The sequence below is a fragment of the Calypte anna genome, chromosome 24 (assembly GCF_003957555.1).
Source record: "Calypte anna isolate BGI_N300 chromosome 24, bCalAnn1_v1.p, whole genome shotgun sequence".
NCBI classification, from domain to species: Eukaryota; Metazoa; Chordata; class Aves; order Apodiformes; family Trochilidae; genus Calypte; species Calypte anna.
In genome coordinates this window covers 5035164-5058677 of record NC_044269.1, presented here as the reverse complement: position 1 = coordinate 5058677, position 23514 = coordinate 5035164, and the positions used below count along the sequence as shown (strand labels likewise).

General features: G+C 46.9%; 5 protein-coding genes across 7 annotated transcripts; 2 read left to right on the top strand and 3 right to left on the bottom strand.

Moving 5' to 3' along the window:
• Positions 1-2639: 2639 nt before the first annotated feature.
• Positions 2640-4031, bottom strand: TEX12 (testis expressed 12). The gene is made up of 5 exons (XM_008492413.2): positions 3965-4031; positions 3788-3853; positions 3198-3309; positions 3051-3102; positions 2640-2784 (listed from the first exon to the last, which is right to left on the bottom strand). The coding sequence occupies exons 2-5, from the start codon at positions 3845-3847 to the stop codon at positions 2640-2642; spliced, it is 369 nt and encodes a 122-aa protein (XP_008490635.1). The 5' UTR covers positions 3848-3853; positions 3965-4031.
• Positions 4032-6036: 2005 nt separating this feature from the next.
• Positions 6037-8919, top strand: IL18 (interleukin 18). 2 transcript variants are annotated; one of them, XM_030464767.1, is made up of 6 exons: positions 6037-6206; positions 6715-6788; positions 7156-7164; positions 7673-7810; positions 7984-8129; positions 8247-8919. In XM_030464767.1, exons 2-6 carry the CDS (start codon positions 6722-6724, stop codon positions 8475-8477), a joined length of 591 nt encoding a protein of 196 aa, XP_030320627.1. In that variant the 5' UTR covers positions 6037-6206; positions 6715-6721; the 3' UTR covers positions 8478-8919. The 2 variants fall into 2 exon arrangements, with proteins under 2 accessions (XP_030320627.1, XP_030320628.1); XM_030464768.1 differs by lacking the exon at positions 7156-7164.
• Positions 8920-9994: 1075 nt separating this feature from the next.
• On the bottom strand, positions 9995-13040 carry SDHD (succinate dehydrogenase complex subunit D). The gene is made up of 4 exons (XM_008492414.2): positions 12922-13040; positions 12426-12530; positions 11912-12056; positions 9995-10647 (listed from the first exon to the last, which is right to left on the bottom strand). Exons 1-4 carry the CDS (start codon positions 12977-12979, stop codon positions 10482-10484), a joined length of 474 nt encoding a protein of 157 aa, XP_008490636.2. The 5' UTR covers positions 12980-13040; the 3' UTR covers positions 9995-10481.
• Positions 13041-14282: 1242 nt separating this feature from the next.
• NKAPD1 (NKAP domain containing 1) lies at positions 14283-20213 on the bottom strand. Of its 2 annotated transcripts, XM_030464939.1 has the most exons (5): positions 19925-20087; positions 18736-18836; positions 16855-17010; positions 16285-16338; positions 14283-15637 (listed from the first exon to the last, which is right to left on the bottom strand). In XM_030464939.1, exons 1-5 carry the CDS (start codon positions 19991-19993, stop codon positions 15115-15117), a joined length of 903 nt encoding a protein of 300 aa, XP_030320799.1. In that variant the 5' UTR covers positions 19994-20087; the 3' UTR covers positions 14283-15114. The 2 variants fall into 2 exon arrangements, with proteins under 2 accessions (XP_030320799.1, XP_030320798.1); XM_030464938.1 differs by lacking the exon at positions 18736-18836 and having other exon boundaries at positions 19925-20213.
• A 179-nt stretch (positions 20214-20392) lies between these two features.
• On the top strand, positions 20393-23228 carry PIH1D2 (PIH1 domain containing 2). The gene is made up of 6 exons (XM_030464940.1): positions 20393-20560; positions 20647-20770; positions 21147-21392; positions 21742-22007; positions 22108-22519; positions 22583-23228. The coding sequence occupies exons 1-5, from the start codon at positions 20393-20395 to the stop codon at positions 22294-22296; spliced, it is 993 nt and encodes a 330-aa protein (XP_030320800.1). The 3' UTR covers positions 22297-22519; positions 22583-23228.
• The last annotated feature ends 286 nt before the right edge of the window (positions 23229-23514 follow it).

Genomic DNA, 23514 nt, shown 5'->3' with positions numbered 1-23514 from the left:
ATGGCTCATGAGCTTTCCAAAGACACAACAAAGACCCTACAATTAGCAAAGCTGAATCCTGATGAGTTCTATACAGAGTCTCACGAGCCTTGAACACATCTATTAATTAGTCAATTAGGTATTTTTCTAATTCATCCACATTGCTACATTTGTGCAAAAGGTCTCATTTTAATAAGCAGTTTCCTAGCCCTTTCCCAGGGAAGAATTATCTTCACTGAATACCTAAGCTGCCTCTGCATTATCGATTATTTTCTGCTTTTATGTCTTAAATAATAAAAGAGCAAGAGGAACTGGGTGTTAGTTTTTCATCACTTACACTTCCCAGACTGGAGGTACTCACAGCAAGCTTCAAAATGCAAAAGAGTCACTGTCAAAAAAAACCCTTGACTTCAAGAGGGCCAGAACTTTCTTTAAGATGTTTCCCCATTTTTTTTTTAAATCCATTTATATTCTGTTACTGATCTGTCATCTTAGATGTTGGTGCTAATTTACTACACTACTGCAGCTTAAGCACCAGGAGGAGAAGCTTAAAGAAAACATAGTTACCAGCTGAGCTTTGCTGATCAGATTTGGCAGCTTTAAAGCCAATTAATTTTCTGTTCAAACCTGCTTCAGTAAAACTGGAAAGCCGATCGTGATGGGATGGGTGCCAGGTGGGTGTCAGCAGCAGCTCCTTCCTCAGAGACAGAATGAATGAGCTGTTAGTTTCACCTCAGGAGACAGTGACAACTTTGGTTTGTTCCTCAGGGAAGAAACTGAGATCATGTCAGCCAATGGTTTTCTAAGTTCTGGTTCTTAATAAAACAAGAGGCAAAGTTTTGTAATTTGGGTTTATTAGCTACATAAACTAAATTCAAATCATCTACACCCAGGAGATTTAGAAAGTTGCATAATTTTCCCAAGCATAAACAGGTAAAATGCAGCAAGTTTCTGACTTTGATAACCCACAGATATTTAACAGCAATGAAATACATACACAACTAGAGGTAAATTCCTGAATTCAGACACTTCATAGATGACAATTTCAAGCTCTGCTTTTTGTTAACATTATGGATACAGACTTGTTAGCACAATATTACAGAAAATTAACTTCCAAAATCATCTTCTATTCCTCTCCTACTTTCTTCTGCTTAAGCAGCATTGCAAAATGAGATGTGATTATTAGGAGAAAGTAAGAGACTGGTAAGATATGATGTAGGCTGGTGGCAAGATTTTAGAAAGCCTCTAAATAAACACTAAAGATGCAAATAGGCACCTTATGGGATTTTCAAAAATTCCTAAGCATGTAAGATGCTTAGATGCTTAGGGACATTGGAAATCCTACTAAGCACATAGATGCTTCTAAATACCTTGGAAAATCTCACCCTAGATGTCCAGTTTCCCTCATAATTTGTTTTAAGCAGTATCAGTTTGATATATAGCACATTAGCATGTGACTTTTAGCTAACAAAAGGGGAAAAGAAGGACTGAAAAGGTCTGAAAGGATTGAAAGAGAAAATTAATAGATGGTACTGGGGTACAGATATGTCTTAGGCCAGCAACAGGGCTAGCCAGCACTTGTTTTATTACATTAGCCTCACAATTTGTACAAATGATGCTTTGCACATTTTTGCTTTTTTAAACAGAGTCAAAAAACAGAAAGAAAAAGTGCTCAGAAAACTCCACAAGCATCCTCAAACAAACTGGATCTACAACAAACAACACTGATGCATCTAAAGTAAATAATATATAAAAAGCAGTGTAATTCTATATTCTGTTTACATTATCTATTTTTTGAAGTAACATTACCAGCAACATTTTGATAGTGTGCTTTTATGTTTACATCAAAATGGCCCTGGTTTCATTTGAAAGCTGTAAAGCACTAAAATATATTTTCAAATTAAGACTTTGTATCTCTTTATGCATTTCCCAAAGTAGTCTTCTTAAGAGAACTCTCTTATTTCAAAGCTGATCTCTTCAATCTGTTTATAATAGGAAACAAAATGGAAATAGGATTGCAAGTACATTATACTAATGCTTCAACACCAAACTGTTTTCCTAAGTAGAAAGAAAAAGAACAGAAAACCATAAATATGGACAAACGAGGTCCTTTTCCACTTATATTGCAAAATTCTCTGTTTCACAGAAAACTTTCTATACTGTGCTCTAGAGTAAAAGACTGGTTGTGACAATACAAGAAAGAATGTTCTGAGATCAGAAATATCATGTCAGCTTCAGGATTCAGTTGTATGGAACTTCTATAGCCAGGGAATGCAAAATCCATTCTGCTTTCTTTTTCAAATGCTCCCAGTATTTTCTAGGGATGGAAGGACAGGACAGCTTAAACAAAGGGTCAACAAGTGAAAAAAACAAGAAGTAAAAAGAGATGTTTTAATGTATAGAATCTCTTGGAGTTAATAGGGTTTTAAATATATATTTAATTTGTTTTTTTTTTTACTAACTACCACTACACTATGTGTTTCATCTACTTATCTAAAAATAAATTGCTGTTTAAGTGGTGAAAGTTTTCTGAACTACTACAAATATTTACACAAGACGTTTGTGAAACATTCATTGTATCACTCATCATAGTTTATACTTCAGTATACAAAACACACCGCAAGTTTTACTCTGTATTTCTGCAGTCTAACAAGCTCCATTTAACTTTGTAGAGTACTTGCAACCACAGTGAATCTCTGTTTCAGACTCTCCTTTTTCTGTTTTAAGTGGCTTTCTATGGTCCTCGCTTCTCTTAAGATTCCATCAAGTTCTTGGACATAAGATGCATCCACTGCTGCTCTCTCACTTAATTGAAAAAATCTGTCGTTAAAATCAATACTAATTCCATGAACTTTCTACTTAGAACTGCTTTTATGCCCTTCTTAAAAACGTGTTATCTACCAGTACTCAGTTTCTGACCAAATCAGCTCTCCCTCATAACACAGCATGTTAATATCAAGAGCTGTGTTGGACACTTTTCAGTGCTATTTTGCCTGAACTGCAGCCACAGTAATCTGTTTTCTCTAGAGAAGTTAGAAAAGTGCTGTACAAAAAAGACAAAGTTAACTTGCCTTAAAATTTGAGCGTATTTTGACAACAAGTTCATAATTTCTTTGTTCATCTCTGTCAAAAGAAAAAAACAAATTTAAACGTTTGAATGGCTTTTCATCTCAGCATCAAAGCAAGTAAAGTTACTTCCAGTATATTTAATACATCACCATTTACAACTTTTTCCAGTGGTTCAGGTTTGTAAGGGGACTGTGAGCCCTCAGAAAAAGCCACATCTGTTTTCTCAAGGCATGGCAACTGAGGATTTTCTGCAGCTTCATTCTAATAACAGAGCACATAAAAAAAAAAAAAAATACAAGTTCTAGGACTTTAAACAAGAGAGATAAACTGAAGAAAAGTTTTAAAAAGATCTTGAGAGACTGTTTTCAGAGGAACTGCAGGTGTTATTTATTGGCTTCCCAGCATCAACACCAATCTTGCACATGGAGCCAGCAAGGAGAGCAGGAAGCACCAGCTTGAGATCATTTTTATCAAAAAAAAGGTGTTGTACTTCAGGAGCTGACTCTCAAGCCGTACATAACCAGGCTGCAGTGCACACCCAGTTTTGTCCAAGACTAAGAGAAAGTTGACAGTCTGTCCTCACAAGAAAGATGTTTCCCCTGACTACATAACCTGACATGGAGCCCTCTGTCCTCTCTCCTTGCCACAGGAATGTCAGAGACGGCCCTGGGGTGAGGGCTTTCCTCCCTTCCCTGTGCCCACACGAGTCCAGCTCCTTCCTCCCTCCCTCCCTGCTCACCTCCACCTCTTTTTTACGTTTATTTCTGTTTTCGTCGCATTTTTGCGTGTTGCTTGTCATCGCTGCCTGGCAAAAAACAAAACAAACAAACAACAAAACACCACCACAATGTGCAACACGCTTATCTTGCACAACCGCCAAACATTTCACCCGTGTGTAAAACCAGTAAACCATTACCTCTGCGAGCTCCTCCGCCGGGCAGCGTGAGGGCAGGGGTGGGTGCTGGAGATGGCGGCTCCCAGCCCCGGCTCACGGAGGTGCTGAGGGACGTGGCGCACGGGGCGAGGCCTTGGCCAGAGGGAGCTGGGTTGTCTCTCCACACTTCCACGGGGCAACCCCCTCCAAAAACTGGGTCAAGTCCCTTCCCCGGGGTCCCTGTCCCTATCCCCCGGTGTCCCTGTCCCTATCCCCCGGGTCCCTGTCCCTATCCCCCGGGTCCCGTCCCCAGGCAGCCGGGCGCTTGCTGCTCCTCCCGGCACTGCGCGACCGTTAACGGCCCCAGCGCGAGCTGCCATGGGGCAGTGAGGGGGAAACCCCCGCCCCGTGGCTGGGAGGAGAGGTTCGGGGGCTGATTGACAGGAGAGGTTCGGGGGCTGCCAAGAGAGGTTCGGTGGCTGTTAGGAGAGGTTCAGGGGCTGTCAGTAGGGGTTCGGGGGCTGATTGACAGGAGAGGTTCGGGTGCTGTCAGGGGGGGTTCGGGGGCTGTTAGGAGAGGTTCGAGGGCTGATTGACAGGAGAGGTTCGGGGGCTGATTGACAGGAGAGGTTCGGGGGTTTCAGGAGAGGTTCAGGTGCTGATTGACAGGAGAGGTTCGGGTTTGTCAGTAGGGGTTCGGGGGTTTCAGGAGGGGTTCGGGGGCTGATTGACAGGGGAGGTTCGGGGGCTGTTAGGAGAGGTTCGGGTGCTGTCAGGAGAGGTTCGGGGGCTGATTGACAGGAGAGGTTCGGTGTCTGTCAGGAGAGGCCACATCCAAGTAATGCAATAAATAAAAATAACGCAGCTGGCATTGAAGAACCCCTGGAGAACAGAGAACCAATTGGCAATAAAATTAAAAACATTCTTTTCTTGTTTTTCCCTTGTTCCAAGCACCAGTGACGGGGCCAGTCACAGTTGGTGTCACTGGAAGGTTTTGGGGCAGCAGTGCAATGGCAGAGGAGAGATGGATGTGTTTGAAAAGGCAAGCCATGAATTAGTAAAACCCGATGGACTGCTGTCACTGCAGTCAGTAATGCCCCTAAAATGAGACAGCTGCCAACACCAACTTCTTTTTTCCAAACAGTGGAAAATAAGGTTATGTTTTCCTTGCTGGAATGTGCAAGGAAATGTGCTGGATGCCCCAGTGCTGTGATAGGTACCATTATAAACAGAAAATCAAGAGCTGGGTATTCCAGTCAACACTACCCAGCTCTACAGCTGATACAAAATGTTGGTTATTTCTTCATTCCCACCTTCAGTTTCCAGGTTTTTCAGGGCCTTAGTTGTCCCATCACTATGCTGTGTTTGCCCTTACAGTCACGGCAACATTTGGAGCGTGAAGAACTCCACAACCTCCAAAGGCAGCACTTCTGAGAAGCATCACATTTTGGGGCTGCAGCTGATATAAGTTAATGGCCACCTCCATTTTATTTATTTGCAATTAATACACACCTGGAAAACAATTTACAGGTAGTAAACTAGGAGCTGTCAGTCTGGCTTCGACCACCAGATTATTTCTGACCAAATTAGCTCTCCCTCATACCAGAACCTATCCATAGGTTCCATCTCTCCTATCTCATCCATACCTATCCAGGTTTCTGGATGCCTGGCAGGAGCCTGAATTCCCAAGCTCCTGCTGTACCAAAGGGTGGAAAATAATTGGAAGCTTTCCCACCAGACCCCAGTGGTAAATCCCTCAGTGCTGTCATTACAAAGAACTAGACACATGCAAAGTGTTTTCAGTCCTAAACTGGCAGACTTGATGTTTATGAGCAACTCACTCGTGTGCGTGGAGAATTCTACATCCTGACAGCTAGTATCTCTTCCAAAAATACTGCTCGGGACTTTATGGACCGAGGAAACCGAGTTTGGAGGTGCTGGTGTAATGAGACAACGTGGTGTCCTCTGCGTGAGATAAAGGCAAAAAGCTTCCTTTGTAACCTCAGCTTTGCATTATTCGCTTTCTCCAGGGGAGAGAGGAAGTGCCGCGGAATAAATGCAGACGTAGACAGATATTTTGGGAAACTGCCCTGATTTCAGCCTCTTCTGTTGGTTTATTCTGCCCGTGGGACAGCGCTGCAAGCCGCAATGTAAAATCCCCATGCCCGGCTCCCACCGCCCCTCCGGGGCTCCCGCGGGTGTCACAGGGACGCGCGGAGGTGACGCCAGCCCGGGCTCAGCCCTGCCCGGCAGCACCCCGCAAGCTTTGACTCCCGCACCCCAGGTACAGACGCGTACGCGGGAGGGGGGGCAGCGGGTCGGGGACGGGGTGGGCTCGGGCTGCGGGAGCTGAACCCCCGCACCTCCTTCTGGAGTCGGTGGGGAACAGCGGGACGAGGAGCCGAGGAGGGTCATGGCCGCCTCTCGGCCCTCGCCCCGGGGTTGCGGCACCAGGAGGGTTCTGCCCGGCGCTGGCACACGGGTCCGAACCCCAGCGAGCCCGGGATGGTCCGCCTGAGGCCGGCAGCCCCGCACCGCTGCCCCCTGGTCCCCGCCGGGGACGGAGATGCTCGCTCCGAGCGCATCCCGGTGCGGGAGGGATGTCCCGTGCCTGGCACGTCCTTGAGGCTTTGGGAAGAGGCAGAACCAGAACCCCGCCGGAGCTGGCAGCTCTGGGCCGAACCGCAGGCAGCCCCGTCACAGGATTGTGTGCTTCAAGAGAACGAGCCCTTGGCTTAAAGGCTAAGAAGCACTGCTCTTAACTCTGAGACCTCTGCCTGTGCTTTTGGCAGGGAGAAGATGAGCGATGAGGAGATTCTTGTGTCTCCAATACAACTTGGAAAAAATTCCTGCCTCTATTTTGAAGGTAATTCCTACCCACTGCTGAAAAGAGACACACTGTAACTTATTTCTGCATAAAAGACCAAAAACTGATGTACAATTCAATCCTTTCCTTGGGCTGGCACCCCTGGTTTTTGTAGAATCATGTTTTTTTTCCCTGCCACAATACCTGAGCAACGCTCAAAGTATTTCCAGTCCCCACCCTCTTAGAACAATAGTTCTCAGGGCCAGGCTGTTCACTGCAAAAAGACCCTGAGATACTGGGGAGTACAACTGGAAATGTGTAGGTGGCTGGCTGGCTTCCAGTCTCACAGAACAGAAAGTGGTTCGTAGGGACAGAGCTTAATGTTGTTTTTTCTTTCCTTTTTTTTCACTGCCCACTTGGAACCAAGATGATGATGGTAAGCCCATAATTTATTAACCTATCAATTCTGCCATAACTAACCTGCTCACACTTACTAACTCACAAATGCTTTGTGCACCCTAGAGGATGAGGTTTCAAACTGATCATTTCAAACAAAACAAACTTACTGCTTACCTTCTCAAGCTGATGTTTCTTTAGTTCCTCCTAAGGGACAGAGCAGTGGCTTCCCTAACAGAAGGACCTTTTGATGCAATTCTAATTGTTGGCTAAGGAGAGGACTGCTACTCCTGAACTCTCATTAACACCTAACTTCTCTTGCTTATATATAGATTGCTGTGTTCTGAGAAATCCTCCTGTCCTGCCTGGACTGCTACAAGCCCCAGGTGTAAAGAATGACATGGGCCCTAATTTTGTTTGAGATTACCATTCTAGGAACTTGTTTCTCCTGGTGTTCTTAGTGACAAGAGTAAGCCTGGAGCAAACTGTTACCACCTGAGGAGATTACAGTTTAAATATTTGACCCTCTTTGCTCAATATGTCTGCAGGTCTGGAATGTGATGCCTTCTGTAAGGATAAAATTCTCTACAGAGTCCTGAGAAATGTCAACAGCCAGTTGCTTGTGGTTCGACCAGATTTAAACGTGGCAGCTTTTGAACATCTGACAGACCAGGAGATGAAATCTGGTACATCTTCCAAATGTATACTAAAACTATTGCACTGTTTATTCTATACATATTTTTTTTTCTTTGTTATGACTCTAAAGAGGAAGTCTGAGAGCAAATGGAATGGTAAAACATAATCTGGTTAAGTTGCTTCAGTGCTCACAGACTGCTCCTAACAAACACTTTCTCTTCAGGCAATGGAATGCTGTTCAGCATCCACTGTTACAATAGTACCACACCTGGGGCAGGGACACCTGTTGCATTCAGTGTCCAGGTAGAAGATAAAAGTTACTACATGTGTTGTGAGGAGGAATGTGGAAAAATGATCATTCAATTTAAGGTAAGTGTCTGCTTTCCATGTAAATAGGAGGCAAAACTAAGAATTCAAATGTGTGAGCTGAAACAAAACTGCTCAGGCCTTGTGATGGGACTGATCTATGACCTTTTTCTTCCTCAGGAAGGAGAAGTTCCTGAGAAATTTCCTGGTGAAAGTAATGTAATCTTTTTCAAAAAGAGATTTACATCTTCTAGTTCCAGAGCATTTAAGTTTGAATACTCACTAGAACAAGGAATGTTTCTGGCCTTTGAGGAAGAAGGTAGCTTAAGAAAATTAATTCTAAAGAAACTCTCAAGAGAAGATGAAGTGGATGAAACCATGAAGATAAGTTTCCAACTTAAGTCAGAATGAGAGTGACAACATATGACATACTGCAAGTCTTAAAATACGTTTAAGAAAGATATTTTTTCTTCAGGCAAGTCAGTTTTATGTTTTTAGCTGCCATAAATCAGTACAAAATAAAGGAAAAGAAATCCAAACTATTGGTAAAAGGAAGCAGAATATTTTCTGGTCAGAAGAGAATTACACCATGAAGAAACAAGAATGTGCATGTCTGTGTGGTCCTGTTTGATCCCAATCATCTTTACTGGCTATTGATCAAGCAGCTTTTGAATCAGGTGTCATATATATGAAGTAGACCTATTTTGGGGAGGGAGAAAAGACCACTTAAAATGTATTTCTATAAGCTGACCATGCACCTAGCCAATAAACACTGGGTTTGCATCAGGATTACTTCTGGAGTGTCTCCATCAATCTGTTACAGTGACATTCTCATCTTCACCTGAAGTAGAAACAACAAGAAAACTGCTAAATTACTTTGTGAAAATTCTACTGAAGTTTTTTGTCTTTGTCTCACACAAAATATCCTAAATCCTCCCCTGCCCCCTCTGTGCAACTTGTGTTTGGTCACCAAAGAGAAAATATGAAACACTCTCTATGATATATGCTCAGATTCTATAATGACACTTACCAGTGATGGGCACACACACATCTTCCTTGCAATGACAACAAATGTTTCACTGATACCTAAATCAGACCACATCAGAAAGCAGCAACCACCTCAATTTTGTCTACAAGATCAGCAAAACAGAAGTGGGCAGCTACATGGTATTTCTTGTGAGTACATGATAAAATAAATGAATAAACAAACATTCCAAAAAACCAGACAGTCCTGTAGAATTCAAACAGCAACTTATTCCATTTATTGCACAATCAGACTGATGGTAACACCCAACTCTCTTCCTCTTACTATTAATAGGACCACAGAAGTACCACTCAAATGTGGAAGCAGTTCACTGCTCCTTACTCCTGTGAAACTCAAAGATAAAGCCAAGTACAAAGATAAACAGAACCTCATTTCCCCATGTAAAATGCCCCAAACCAAAAAAACATGAAGACCACTGCCTTGGTCTCATGTCAAGCTATGACATAAAGGTGTGTTTGTTGTCTTTGAAGTCACACAAGAAAATGTGTTACCAGTGTTTATTTAGAAAACAAACTCCTCAAATATGTTGCAGGTGATCATACAGGCTCCAGGGAAACTATGAAAGCCATATGCCATCTGTGCTCCTAAAATTAATCTGCAAGAGTATTTTCTCCTAAGTCAATTATTGCTGTATTTTCTAGTGGACATGACTTTTATATTAAGTCTAAGACACCACTTTAAGTATTAAGGAGAGTAGATATTCATAAAAACATGTTTTGTTTTATAACACATAAGTGAAGTAATGCAGAGTAACAGCATGAACAGTAATATAACAGTATGAATTAGTACTTGATCTTGACTTTAGGAAACAAACAAACTATCTGCAAACATTTTCAGTGACCCAAAAGTTGTAAAAGTCATTCAGGAGCAAACACACACAGGATTTCTGCAAATTCTTTATTGTATGGATTACGAAAAAAAGGATTCCCTTTTCTGCATCAAGTCTCAGGGTCCAGAGTTACAGGGTGTGCCTTACATACAGTTCAGTTGTTGTGTCGTCAGAAATAAGAATTCCATTTTCTCCAAGTCAAGTTTGATTTACAAAATGAGAAACCAAACAACAATTATTTTAGAAAAACATTCATTAAAGCTGCTGTGATGAGGAAAGCTGCCTTCAGCTATTTGTCACTGATGTAATTTACACTGCAACTTAAATCAACTCACTCTTGTCTGGATATTATCCATTTTAAATCCCCTTTTTCTAACATTTCTACTGACACTTCTTTCTAAAAGACTATCTCTGAACTTGCTGCAGTAAGTACATAATATGGACCCTTGGTTATTAATCTGTTTTGCATTCAACACGTTGGTACAAACATGAAGCAGAGGCAGCAGTGAACAATCATGTTTGTCAGGAACTTGGTCGCATCTCAGAGGCTCCAGAGCATGGCAACAGCCTTGCAGATACCAACATCATTATAGTTGAAGTAGCAGAGGCCAGCAAAGGTAACAGCTGACAGGATGTACAGACCTGTGTTGGCCAGTTTAATGGGTGTATCTCCATGGACATAGTCAGTTATTACCTGTCCAAGACCCCTGGGGAATAAGAGGGGAAAAAACAGCTGGTATCAGCAAGGAGCACTCATTAAAATCCACCCAGTTTACATTAGCATTCTACTAGGATGGCTCAAGCATGTGATTTTTTTCACCTGCTATAATCTACCTGTTCAACCCTTCATAAAGAATGGGGAGTTCCCACTCAACAAAACAAAACAACAACCCCCCCCCAAAAAAACCCCCAAAACCCTAAAACTAAAACCAAAACAAAATTCCCTGTATTATATCAGGCTAATATACATACTGCCTCTAAAGTGTACTGACTGGTAGCAAGGAAACAAGATGTTGAGCACAGGTCTTTCAAACAACAGAACCTGTAGAATCTTTGATATATAGTGTTTATCTGACTCCCAAAGAGAGAGAAAACCAAGTTCTTTCTTGGTTGAACAGCAAGATGTAGCTCTGGGGCCAGCCACTGTTCCCTGTTTATACAACACTGATTCATTACAGGATAAAAATGTTGAAGATTCTACACTGCCAGTGGCAAAGGAAATTCTTTCTCCTGGGGTAAGATACTGTGTAAAAAAACACAAGAGAATATCAATGGATGCCTTAGTGGTAATGTGTGTCCTGCCTTCTGCCTGAGAGACCAGTGTGACAAAGGAAAACCAAGGCACAGCTTGTCAAGGATCACAACAGTCACAGAACTTGGAGAGTAAGGACTCTGTTTCCATCTCTTCCCAGATGTTTTACACTAGATCATAGAATCCTAGAACTGGCTGGGTTGGAAGGGACCTCAGAGATCATCAAGTCCAACCCTTGATCCACTCCCCCCGTGGTTCTCAGCCCATGGCACTCAGTGCCACATCCAGGCTCTTTGGAAAGATCTCCAGACACGGAGAATCCACTACTTCCCTGGGCAGCCCATTCCAATGCCTGATCACCCTCTCCAGAAAGAAATTCTTTCTCATCTCCAACCTAAACCTCCCCTGGCACAACTTGAGACCCTGCCCTCTTGTCTTGCTGAGAGTTGCCTGGGAAAAGAGCCCAACCCCCCCCTGGCTCCAACCTCCTTTCAGGGAGTTGGAGAGAGTGATGAGGTCTCCCCTGAGCCTCCTCTTCTCCAGCCTCAACACCCCCAGCTCCCTCAGCCTCTCCTCATAGGGTCTGTGCTCGAGTCCCTTCACCAGCCTGGTGAAGATCAGACAATAAGTCACACACGTCACAGATTTAAGACCCAAGACTTGGAGCCATCCTGCCTACCAGACTTTACTTTTGATTCTGAGGGATTACTGGTGCTTACCAGTGGCCATGGAGAGTGAGTGCTGCAGCCAGGGAATAGTCCATGGCTGGCCCGGGATACAGGTAGGCTGCAGGAAGGAGACCCAGCAAGAGGACACTGACAGCTCGCTCACCTGTCCAGTGCAAAGATGCAGCCTTGGAACCCCCTGGAAGGCAAGAAAATTAATGTTATTGTGTTATAAAGTGGTTTTCTGTGCAAAGTTACCACATGGGGAGAGGGAAAAAACAATTTAAGAACTGTTGTCTGCCTGCAGAGCAGACTTCTCAGATGCTTTACTGCTCAGGACACAAGAAACAATCATCGTTTTCAAGCCATTACTGCTACTGAGCCACAAGGAACATCCATCCTGCGTTCTGATTTCTTTTAAAACCATTTAACCCAACTTCCACCCCTCAAACCAAACAACCCAGCACCTTCGCTAACCAGCAGGGTTTGTTTGTTTTAACACTGTTATTATCTCCGGTGTTTACAGCCGGTGCCGGCCGCGGGTCAGAGGAGAACCCCCGGTTCGTACCGTGTCCCTGCGGGGCAGAGCTGTGGCTTGGCCGGGCCGGAACGCTCCGATCCACGACGGTCACCAAGGCAGCGGGACGGCGGAGCAGGGTCCTGCCCAGGAGAGCTGCGGGGAGAACGGGGACAGGGGGGTCAGGACCGAACCGGGGGGGTCAGGACCGAACCGGGGGGGGTCAGGACCGAACCGGAGGGGGTCAGGACAAAACCGGAGGGGGTCAGGACCGAACCGGGGGGAGTCAGGACAGAACCGGGGCGGTCAAGACAGAACCGGGGGGGGGGTCAGGACCGAACCGGGGGGGTCAGGACCGAACCGGAGGGGGTCAGGACCGAACCGGGGGGGGTCAGGACCGAACCGGAGGGGGTCAGGACCGAACCGGGGGGGTCAGGACAGAACCGGAGAGGGTCAGGACCGAACCGGGGGGTGTCAGGACAGAACCGGGGGGGTCAGAGCCGGGCCGGAGGTCTCGGGGATGCGGGGGGGCGGAGGAGGCACTCACCCATCTGAGCCCCGCGGGGCCCCCCCAGCCCCGCTCGCAACAGAACCGACGCCGCCATCGACCCCCGACGGACCCAAGGGCACCGCGAACCGGAGCTGGAAACCACCGGAGCCTTTCCGCTTCCGGGCTGGGAGGAAAGGGAAGCTGCGGGATGGGGAAACGACGGGGGATGCGGGGAAGAGGAGAGGGATGTGAGCCGTGGGTGTGCAGGACAGAACGCTGACCGAGAGAACCGGGGCAGCAAGGCGAGGGGAGCGGGTTCTGGTGGCTCTGCTCTGCTTTCCTGAGTCCGGTTCTGGAGCCATGGAGGTGCTGGGAGTGTCCAGAGAAGGGGCAGGAGGGGATCAGAGCGCTGGAGCATCTCTGCTACGGAGAGAGTTGGGGCGATTCAGTCTGGAGAGGAGAAGGGTCCGAGTAGACCTCATTGTGTCCTTCCAGAGGCTCCAGGAAAGCTGGGGAGGGACTTGTGAGGATGTCAGGGAGTGACAGGACATGGGGAATGGATTCACACGGTAGGAGGGGAGATTCTGATGAGGTGTTAGGAAGAAATTCTTCCCCGTGGGGTGGTGAGACCCTGGCACAGGATGCCCAGAGAGGAGGTGGGAGCCCCATCCATCCCTGGAAGCTTTTAAGGATGGAAAGGGATCTAAGCAGCCTGAGCTGGTGGGAGGTGTCCCTGGACCTGGATGATCCTAAAGGTCCTCTCCAGCCCTCAAAATTTTGTGAATCTGTGATAAACCAGTCCCTCCAGCAACCCCCTGGCTTGCCCATAACCCAGCAGCATCTGCCTGAAAACTCAGGGCAGTGAGAGCACTGCCTGGGAGGAGAGGCTTGGCCACAGCCAACCTACTGAAATACCTTTACTGCTGAAATATCTGTGGAAAGCTGTACAAAGCAAACACCTCAAACACTTCCACTGGTGTACGTGGACCAGCTGCAGTGTTACTGTGTGACTGACAGCTGAAAAGAGACCATCAAAGTGTGAGCAGCTGAAAGCTGAGCCTGCACATGGCTTTCTCCAAGTCTTTGCCATCAGCCAGGAGCCAAGGGCATGGAGACAAAAAGCCTTTTGACTCCAAGTGAAGAGGGGCAGTAAGCAGGACTTGGAATAAGCACACAGGGGCACTGATACTGTTTTTTTGTTGTTTGGGTGCAGACTAAAGCTGGAGCTGTGCTCAGGCAGTGACACAACCATCACATTGCAGCACATTTCCCTGCTCCAGCCTTCCCTGCTTCATCTCCTGTGAGCCCTCCACAGACACCTAGATGGCACAGGGAGAACACAAGGACCACTTCAGACTTCTCAGGCCTGTGCTCTGTCCCTGGGTTTCACTCCAAAAACAATGACAAAAGCATCAAACTTGTCTGGATGTATTTATTTGTTAAAAGGCTTGGCTGTTCAGCTGCAGGGAGAATGGCCCAGTACCAAATCCTCCAGCTGTACACTGGGCAGACCAGAGGCAGAACACACCACCCACCAAGGCTCTGCCAGCACACAGGATTCCAACATCCCTCCAGAGAGAAGGGAGGAATGGCAGACACAGTGGCTGGCCCACAACAGGATTAGGAGAGAAGTCCAGAACAAGCAAATGCACTGGTGTGTTTTCTTCATCATTATGGAAGGATTCACTGCACCTTCAGCTGGAATGAGAGTAATTCCTTCATGCTCCCTTCTGTGTCCTGACTGATCTGTGCCACCACAAGATCTGCTTTTGCTGGAGGATGGGAAGACAACACTAAATCCAGTGGGGCTACATCCAGTGACATTTCCTCTGTTATCAGACTTTTTGTGACTCCCCTCTCCTACTGCAAGTCTTGCTCAAGTATTGGGTAACCCAAGAAAGCAACCTGTTAAAACTTAATTGAAAAAAAAAAAAATGTTTTTGGTGCACATTGTTTTCCCCCTGCACACAGCTGATATTTTCGTGCATCAAAGGTCAGCCTGGTCACAGAATCTCAGTTGGCAGGACCCACCAACCTGTGAAGCAGGCATCTGCTCCCCTGGTTTTCTGAAAGTCAATGAAAAGCAAAGAGGCACCTACTGCAGGCTGCCAGGGCTCAGTTTCTCTCCCATGGGCTGGCAGGATATATTTAAACCACAGTGTTGAAACAAGTTGTACCATGGGGCAGTGCTGAAAGATAAATACCTGCCTCTGTCCTCTGCCTCACTGTTTGAGCTGCAGCCTGGACTCATCAGTCCTCCTCTGAGCTATCCTCTGATTTCTCATCAGTGGCCACTTTCCAGTTCTTCCTCTTGCTCCTCTTCTCTGGTACTTCATTCTGCCTCTCTGACACAGAGTTGGGACGTTTCTTTCTCTTTTTTGGGGGCCGTTTCTCCTTTTTCTCCTCGGATTCACTGTCCTCAGAGCTGCTGGTGCTTGAGCTGCTTGCATGAGAAAAGTCACTTTCCTGCCCAGATGAAGAGGTAGGATCCCTGGCAGGCACTTTCCTGGTCTTTTTCTTGCGCTTGTGTTTCCTTTTCTGGGTGCTTGAAGTCTCTGCTTCCGAGCACTCACTCTCCCGGGAAGACTCTGAGGATGTTCTCCCCTGCTCCTTTTTCTTTTTCTTCCTCTTTTTGTGTGATCTCTTTTTTTGCTTCTTCTTGTGGGATTTCTTTGTTTTTTTCCGTTTGTGTCCCTCACGGGCACTTTGCTTTCCCAGGTGAGATTTCTTCTTTCCATTCATAGCATTTTGTTCATCTCCTCCTTGCTGGTCACTGTGGAACAGAAAAATGGAGGAGGTAAAAGCAGCAGGCAGGCAGACACGTGGCAGTAAAGCCTTTTTCTTCTCTCCAAGCTTTAAACAAGACCATCAACTCCCTTCCAGCAAGGAAGTGGATGCTTTACAGGTGTGGTGGCTGCATTTTTATTTCAAGTGCTTTTTGCTCGTGCCCCTGTTCATGATTATTTGAGCCAGAACCAAGCAGACTGTGAAATGAAATCCACTGAGTGATGAGAACTCATTTACAGCACCTGACTTCAAACCTGTAAGCCTGGGAAATATTGCACTGGATGATTCTGGTGGGTGAGTTTAGGAGTAATTAATTCTGGGTAAGAGCTTATATTAAAGCTGATCTCTGCTCTTCAGGATACTGCAAGAATTTATATGCTCTAAATAAGGAGAACCATAGAAAATACAGGTAAACTATGATGGAAAGGAGAACCTGGAGCTGGTATTTGACTCTGGATCTCTGTTGGCCCAGACACACATTCCAGATTTAGAGCATTCTAGTAACTCAGGCTAAAGCTGAATGTTTAATTGCTGTCAAAGACACAATGACCTCCTAGGACTCAGCAAAGGGAGAACCACAGTATTGGACTGGATTTTTTCCAGTGGACACTTAAATAATCATCTGTGCCTTACCTATCTGTATCAAATTCCTCAGGGTACAACTCTTTATAGCCACTGTGACCCCATCTGTAAGAAAGAAGAACCATCTATTAGAAACTGACCAAATGTTTAGGAAAAAAATAGAATTATGAAAAGACAGAACCACAGAATCAACATGAGTTCAGACAGCAAAGAAGAAGGGCTCTCAGAACCAATCCTACAAAGCAGAAATATGACTGATTTGGTTGGTACTATTTAAATACACTTTATGTTCTCAGCCTCTTTTTAATTTCTAAATAGGGACAACTACGACTCAAATTTCTTAAAAATAACCCTGGAGAGCACTAACTTGCATTTCATGAAGTTCTTTTTAAGTTCCTTGGGCAAAGTAATAAACACCAAGCTTAGCTACTGAGCTGCTCACTGTGACTTGGGAACTCCACAGAAAGTCTCACTTGAGGTGTTCTGTGACCTGCAGGTCACTTATTCATTCTCAAAATGAGATCAAGCACACAGAGTGTGGACTGAAAAGAAAAATCTACTTTTTGGTACAAGACTCTAGCAAGGTGTTTCCATCCCAACACATCAGTTCCCCTCACAGACCTGTCTGGCATGTTGGCTTCACACTCATAGAGTTTTTTATTCCAGGATCGGGCCCTCAGGAGATCATCTTCAACTGGGTCAAAAAATGGTGAGTTCCTGGTTTTCCAGTCAGCTCTGTGTCCCTCCTCATCAAACCCATCACTGCGCATCCGGCTGCTGCAGAAAGAGAAGAGTTGGTCCTTCAGCTGCCAGCTCTGCTGCAGAAAACCTTCTGAGCAAGGCAGAGGAGCAAAAATCCAGCAAGCCTTGGATGTCCATCCGTGCAAGAAGAAGACCAGCTATCATTTTCACCAGCACTCACCATGAACAGCTCTCACAGAAACTGGGCAGGAGCCAACACTGTTTGTCAGAGCTTTACCAAGGCCCTGTGTGCAAAGCAGAACTCCTGACAGAGGTGCAACAGATACAGAATGAGAGGAAGGGGTTGTCTTGCCCTTTGGAATAAAGGCAGTTCTCCTCTTCTAGAATATTCTGCAGGAGGAGACCAAGCAGATGCAGAAAGCACCAGCAGGTTTTGATCCTGGTTTTGTTTCATAGAATCATAGAACTGGCTGGGTTGGAAGGGACCTCAGAGATCATCAAGTCCAACCCTTGATCCACTCCCCCCGTGGTTCCCAGCCCATGGCACTCAGTGCCACATCCAGGCTCTTTGGAAAGATCTCCAGACACGGAGAATCCACTACTTCCCTGGGCAGCCCATTCCAATGCCTGATCACCCTCTCCAGAAAGAAATTCTTTCTCATCTCCAACCTAAACCTCCCCTGGCACAACTTGAGACCCTGCCCTCTTGTCTTGCTGAGAGTTGCCTGGGAAAAGAGCCCAACCCCCCCCTGGCTCCAACCTCCTTTCAGGGAGTTGCAGAGAGTGATGAGGTCTCCCCTGAGCCTCCTCTTCTCCAGCCTCAACACCCCCAGCTCCCTCAGCCCTTCCTCACAGGAATTCTGCTGGATCCCTTCACAGCCTCCTTGCTCTTCTCTGGACCTGCTCCAGCACCTCAATCTCCTTCCTGAGGGGCTGAGGGGCCCAGAACTGGACACAGGACTCAAGCTGTGGCCTCACCAGTGCTGAGCACAGGGGCAGAATCCCTTCCCTGGACCTGCTGGCCACGCTGTTCCTGAGCCAGCCCAGGATGCCATTGGCCTTCTTGGCCACCTGGGCACACTGCTGGCTCATGGTCACCTTCCTGGCAATCCAGACTCCCAGGTCCCTTTCTGCCACTCTGTGCCCAGCCTGGAGCTCCCCATGGGGTTGTTGTGGCCAAAGTGCAGGACCCAGCACTTGGCCCTGTTAAACCTCATCCCAAGTTTCTCACTTCAAGTGCTGCACTTCCTGGGATAAGAGCTGGGAAGTCTCAGAGGTGCCTTCCCCTGAGAGACCACCTAAAACATTTCCTGGGCTTCCAGAAAGGGGAAGCTCCTGTGGGAACCCCCAGCCCTGTCCCCTCCTGCAAGCCCCCAACCTTCCCCCTAAACCCAGTTTGTTTCCATGCAGCTTGTGAGATTCTGAGGATGCTTTAAGAGGTACCACAAAGCACTGGTCAGTACTGGTGCCCACACCACAGCAGTTCTGGTTCCTGGCACCCTCCATGGTAATCAGTCAGGTGTTCCTCACAACATTTTCACATCTTACTGGAGTGATTCCTACCCCCACTGCTTCAAAGAGCCCCAAAAGCCCAACCTTATCTTAGTTGTCAAGACTAAGCATCTGATGAAGAGATAAAAGTGCAGACTTAAGGTCTGACCTCTCTCCAGCAGGAGGGAACAAAGGAGTCTGTGCAGTCTTCAAGCACTGCAAACACACAGAATGTTTATAAAGCATTAACACAAGTATTAACCAGCCACTAAACCAAGGCAATCATCTCCTCCACACAGCTAAACCTACCTGGAGGTGTCTGACAGCATTCTGCTTTGCCTTTTCCAGTAAGTCTCTTCTGTCTGCTTCTCCCACTCCCTTATTTTCCACATTTCTGTCTCTTCCTGAATCTGAAAAGTCACAGAAAGGAAACAGCTGTAAGACTGGGGAGACTTTACAGGTATCAACATCAGGTTCTAGTTAACCAGAACTCCTGCTAACAAAACTCACAGCAGGCTTTCCTACCAGATAAAACCAGTTTATTATTCCCAGCCAAGGAACCAGAGGCTCTTGGTGGTAAAACCCAACAAACCACACAAGGAGAATGGCACCAGAAATGAGGGGTTTCCCTGATTTTGCTGTCTCAGTTCTGTCAATTCACTGCTACCCCAAAGCTGGGTCCTGTTAGAGAATTCACTGAATAATCTGTGAGGCCCAAAATGAGGAATCAGACTCCAGGGTGCACAGAGCAAGTGGTCTGGAGCAGATTTACAGCTCTGGGTACTGACTGTAAAGGAGAGATTTCAGAAATAAGTTGGACCTGATGAATTATGTCAGGAATTCAGTAGTTTGTTAAAGCAAGCAGCTTCTTAATCTTGCCCTAAAATACTCCCCGTGCACATCAACAGAGATTTGCTGATGCAATTAAAAGCACACACACAGCACAAATGGGGAAACAAACCAAACCCCAAAGCTTTGCTGCTCCCACAGAGGCAAAGGGTAATTCCCCACAGAGTCCTCAGAGAGCAGGTTTCTCATGAGGCAGTTTTAGAGGTAAATCTAGATGTAGATAGGTAAATATATATATATATATATATATACACCTTGCCTGCCCAGCGTGTGGCCTCAAGAGAAACTGAGTTAAACTGAAAGTGGAGCAGGTTTTTCTTAGGGCAACTTTACAGATAAAAGAACATATATATAGGTAAAAATACCCATATACACCTTGCCTGCCCAGCGTGTGGCCTCGAGAGAAACGGAGTTACCCTGGAAGTGGCACTAAAGCCCTTCACTTATCCCACTCCCCTCCCACCTCCAGCCCCGCACCACCGGGAAGCTCCCCGCCGTCCGGGGCCTCGCAGACCCCTCTGGTCAAGGCCCAGGGGACGCTCAGGGGCCTCTCCCCCGGGACCCGCGGACAAAAGGCGCCTGCAGAGGAGGCACCGGCGGCGGCCACGGAACCACCGAGCCCGGCAGCCCCCGGCGGGCCCGGCCCCACCTTGTTGTGCGCTCCCGTGTGCCGGATGACGTTCCGCAGCAGCACCTTCCCCACCGGCACCCGGGACATCCTCCTGCCCCCCCGCAGGATCCCGGTACCACCGGACCCGCCAGGCCCGCACCGGGCGCTGAGCAGGAAGGGAGCGGAGAGGCCGAGCCTGCGCTCAGCTCCCGGCCGGAACCGGTCCCTCCCCGAACCGCTTCCCCCGACCAGCACACTCCGGGACGTTCGGCGAACCGCGGGCCCCGCGACGCGGTCACCACGGGGCTGAAGGGCATTGGCGGCGGTGCTGGGGTTGGGGGGGTGTCAAGCGGGCAGCCTGCAGCTCTGCCGCCGGTGGTGCGGCGGGTGCGGGGGGAGGATGATCGCGGGGCCGGAACGCGGGGAAGCGGGAGGGGGACGGGAAAGGGGATGGGACCACCGAGCGCTGCTGTTCCGCTTGGGCGTTGCTAGGAGACGGCGGGGGCCATGGCGGAGCCGGCCCTGGTGAAGGCCGCGCAGCTCTGGACGCTGCTGGACGAGATGGCGGAGAACGAGCCACGGGCTTACCGCCGGTTCCTCCGGCAGCAGCAAGCCGAGGCCGAGCGGTTCTTCGCCCCGCCGGAGCCTCACCTGTGCCTGCGGGCCCGTCCCGCAGTGCGTGCGGGGATCCGGGGGCCGGCGGCGGGTCCGGGGTGACCCAGAGCGGGAGGGGAGCTCAGGCTCGGCTCGGTCTCTTGCAGGGAGGTGTCCGGGGGCCGCTGTTCGTCAACGTCTGCAGCTGGAAAAGGATCCCGGCGTCCAAGACCTCCACGGAGCCCACCCGTGTCATCGCGGGGCAGCTCCAGGAGGTGTCTGGAGGGGGAGGTAGGAGCCACAGGGCTGTGCCTGGCCCCCAGGGGTGGTGCTGGGCTGGGGCTGACGCTTTGCTTGTGATGGGGGCAAGGATGAGAGCAGCGAATCTCCCCGAGGGCTCCTGCTGAGTGGTCCCTGTGTGAAAAACACTGAGGAAACAGAAAAACTGCTCGTGTCTAAATCCTAACAAGTGTTCAGGCTCTTGGACCTTGCCCCTGTTCCCAGGCTTCTCTTGGGACACGGGGAGGATCAGCACAAAGTGTCATCTCTAGACAAAGGGGTTCTAATTAGCTCCAAATTAATTTCCTTTGGTTTTAAATGAATCGATTATAAAGAACCCCAGCACATAGCTCCACAGCAGCCACTGACACCTGACTTGTTTTTCTAGACATTTACAGCGTTCTAGACATTGCATTTAACCCAGATGTTCTTCAGAGAGGGGAAGAAAACCCAGAAAGAATGGAACACTTAATCCATTTGACTCTGAGGTTTGTTGAGGACCACTGCAACCTTACTCTCTCTCCTCTGTACACCACGGAACCATTCAGACTGAAAGGCAGCCTGCAGGCCATGCAGCAAAGGCTGCAAGGAAGGGAAGTGCCAGCTCCACAGCTCAGGCAGAACACAAAGAAAGGTGGGTAGAGATTACTGTCACTTTTGTGCATTCACCTCCTGTTTTATGGCCAGGAAACTGGAGTGAAATTCCCTTTTCCTGTATCCCCTGGACATGGGAACTCTGGCAGAGTTTTCATCTTTTAATGTGCTAAGTTTCTTTTGCTTAAACTTGAATAAATAAAAAGGTTGCTGCTGTAACTGGTGTTCTGGAAGCAACTTTCAACCCAATACATCCAAATCATGGGTGAAACTGTCAGTAACAGTCTTCAGCTGACAAAATGGCTAATTGCAATTAATTACAGTTAATGAGTGGAATGACATCAGTTTTTAGTAACAGTGATGTGTCTTAAAAAACTTTTTCTTCCAAGAACTGACACTGGATCAGCTGCTACACAGTCTGGAAGGTGAGGAGGGCAGCAATGCTCCTGTGCTGCTGAAGGAAGAAAGTTTGGCACAGCCTAAAGTGCAGCTGATAGAGGAAATCTCCAGTGCTGGGATGGCAGAGGAGCTGAGTACCCCTGTCTATGAAATGGTCACTGTGAAGGATGCAAACCAGAAACCCCTCAAAATAGAACTCAGAATTGAGCTGCCTGAAGTTAGCTCTGTTTCTGAGTGTGACCTGAGGATGTCCAAGGTAAGACAGCAGAAAGATTCACCTTGTGTTTGCTCTGGTATCTAGACATGCAGACTGATTTGCCATCAGTTAACCAAGTGTTTTAATTGTCTTGGTTTAGGATGACATCAGCATTGAAGTCCCTGGAAAGTACAAGTTACAGCTGGATCTGCCAGAACTGGTGGATGAAGAAACAGCTACAGCAGTATTTCACAGAGGGAAGGGGGTGTTGTTTGTCACAGTGCCAGTCCTAAAAGACAGCATTCCAGACAGTTCACAGGTGACAGAACAAAGTAAGAGCCCAGAATGAGAATCCTAACTCTTAAATAAGTTATGAGGGGGTTTATTTCACCTTCTGATCTTCAGGAGCAAACACCTCAAATGCCTTTAGAAGATGTGTGTAGGAAAGGAGGTTTGGGAGACCAGGAAAGGAGGTTTGGTGGTTTTAGCACCACCAAACTTAGGAAAAAAAAAAAGTAAATACAAAAGGAGTGCTTGAGTATGTTATCAGCTGTAGTAAAGAACCATAAATGGTTCTGCTTGACTATATATCCAACTATATTATATATTCAACTATAGTATCAGCTGTAGTAAAGAAACATAAATGTACCTGCTTTACTATATTCATTTTTGCCTCCAGGTAGAGCAATAAAAGTTTTTTTTTCTGCTAAATAAACTGATGAGTGTATTGAGATGGTCAGAGCAGCTCTCCTGTATTCAGTGCTGGAATGCCCAGCAGCAGTGTGTGCTGTTCTCTTTAGGACAATCCCTGCTGAGCTGACCTGACCTGGAAGAGGCTTTGCAGACTTTTCATTTCCTGAACATGCTTCCCCTCACTCCTCCTGCTGTGCTGATCTCTGAAGGAGCCACCAGCTCTGTCACTGCTCAGAGCAGCAGGGAGAGAGGTCACAGCTCACACCACTTGGGTGTGAAAATCTCCAGACAGAACCTGAGGTTCTGGTGAACACTGCAAGGAGGAAGCCAGGAAGATTAAAGTTCCCTGCTGCACCCTGAGGTAATAAAGCACGTGTTAATTTGTGATTACAAAGGTTAATAGGGTGAGTTTCACTGCCAGACTGAGGGCCAAGCAGCTGTGATTGTGCTGGACAGAAAGCCACACAGGACTGAACAGAAAAGCACTGGAACATGTTTTAGTAGTTGTCAATTCCAAACATTTAATAGAACATAGGTTCACTAGAACAAGTCTGGAACCAAGATTTTTGATCATTAGAAGAAAAAAAACCAAAAATGTAATGCACTTTTTTTGCTTAAGCCAGGCATGAGAACCAGGTACCACAGCAATCAGACAGTAAATAGTTCCCCCAAAAATATTTAATTTCCACAGTATTTTCTTTCAATATCTCTAGTGAATTTCATAGAATTTTACAGGAGACAGTATTTGATGCAACAGACAGATCAGCTTTAACTTTTCTCTTTTCTCAAACTCCTTTCCCCCTATTTAATTCTCCTGGTCACTTTGTATTTACCACACAGTCCTTTTTTTACATGAAACATTTCCATGTGGAAA

Coding starts and splice junctions, on each gene's coding strand:
- IL18 (XM_030464767.1), top strand. CDS start 6,722: ATGAGCGATGAGGAGATTCTTGTGTCTCCAATACAACTTGGAAAAAAT. Junction 7,811..7,983: donor AGACCAGGAGATGAAATCTG/GTACATCTTCCA, acceptor CTTTCTCTTCAG/GCAATGGAATGCTGTTCAGC. Junction 8,130..8,246: donor AAATGATCATTCAATTTAAG/GTAAGTGTCTGC, acceptor TTTCTTCCTCAG/GAAGGAGAAGTTCCTGAGAA.
- TEX12 (XM_008492413.2), bottom strand. CDS start 3,847: ATGACAAGCAACACGCAAAAATGCGACGAAAACAGAAATAAACGTAAA. Junction 3,103..3,197: donor ACTGGAAAAAGTTGTAAATG/GTGATGTATTAA, acceptor TTCTTTTGACAG/AGATGAACAAAGAAATTATG. Junction 2,785..3,050: donor AAATACGCTCAAATTTTAAG/GCAAGTTAACTT, acceptor TTTTCAATTAAG/TGAGAGAGCAGCAGTGGATG.
- NKAPD1 (XM_030464938.1), bottom strand. CDS start 20,202: ATGCCCTTCAGCCCCGTGGTGACCGCGTCGCGGGGCCCGCGGTTCGCC. Junction 16,339..16,854: donor GAAGCCAACATGCCAGACAG/GTCTGTGAGGGG, acceptor TCTTTCTTACAG/ATGGGGTCACAGTGGCTATA. Junction 15,638..16,284: donor GAGGAATTTGATACAGATAG/GTAAGGCACAGA, acceptor TCTGTTCCACAG/TGACCAGCAAGGAGGAGATG.
- SDHD (XM_008492414.2), bottom strand. CDS start 12,979: ATGGCGGCGTCGGTTCTGTTGCGAGCGGGGCTGGGGGGGCCCCGCGGG. Junction 12,531..12,921: donor GCCCCGCGGGGCTCAGATGG/GTGAGTGCCTCC, acceptor TTCTCCCCGCAG/CTCTCCTGGGCAGGACCCTG. Junction 10,648..11,911: donor CTCACTCTCCATGGCCACTG/GTAAGCACCAGT, acceptor CTTATTCCCCAG/GGGTCTTGGACAGGTAATAA.
- PIH1D2 (XM_030464940.1), top strand. CDS start 20,393: ATGGCGGAGCCGGCCCTGGTGAAGGCCGCGCAGCTCTGGACGCTGCTG. Junction 20,561..20,646: donor GCCTGCGGGCCCGTCCCGCA/GTGCGTGCGGGG, acceptor GGTCTCTTGCAG/GGAGGTGTCCGGGGGCCGCT. Junction 20,771..21,146: donor GGAGGTGTCTGGAGGGGGAG/GTAGGAGCCACA, acceptor TTGTTTTTCTAG/ACATTTACAGCGTTCTAGAC.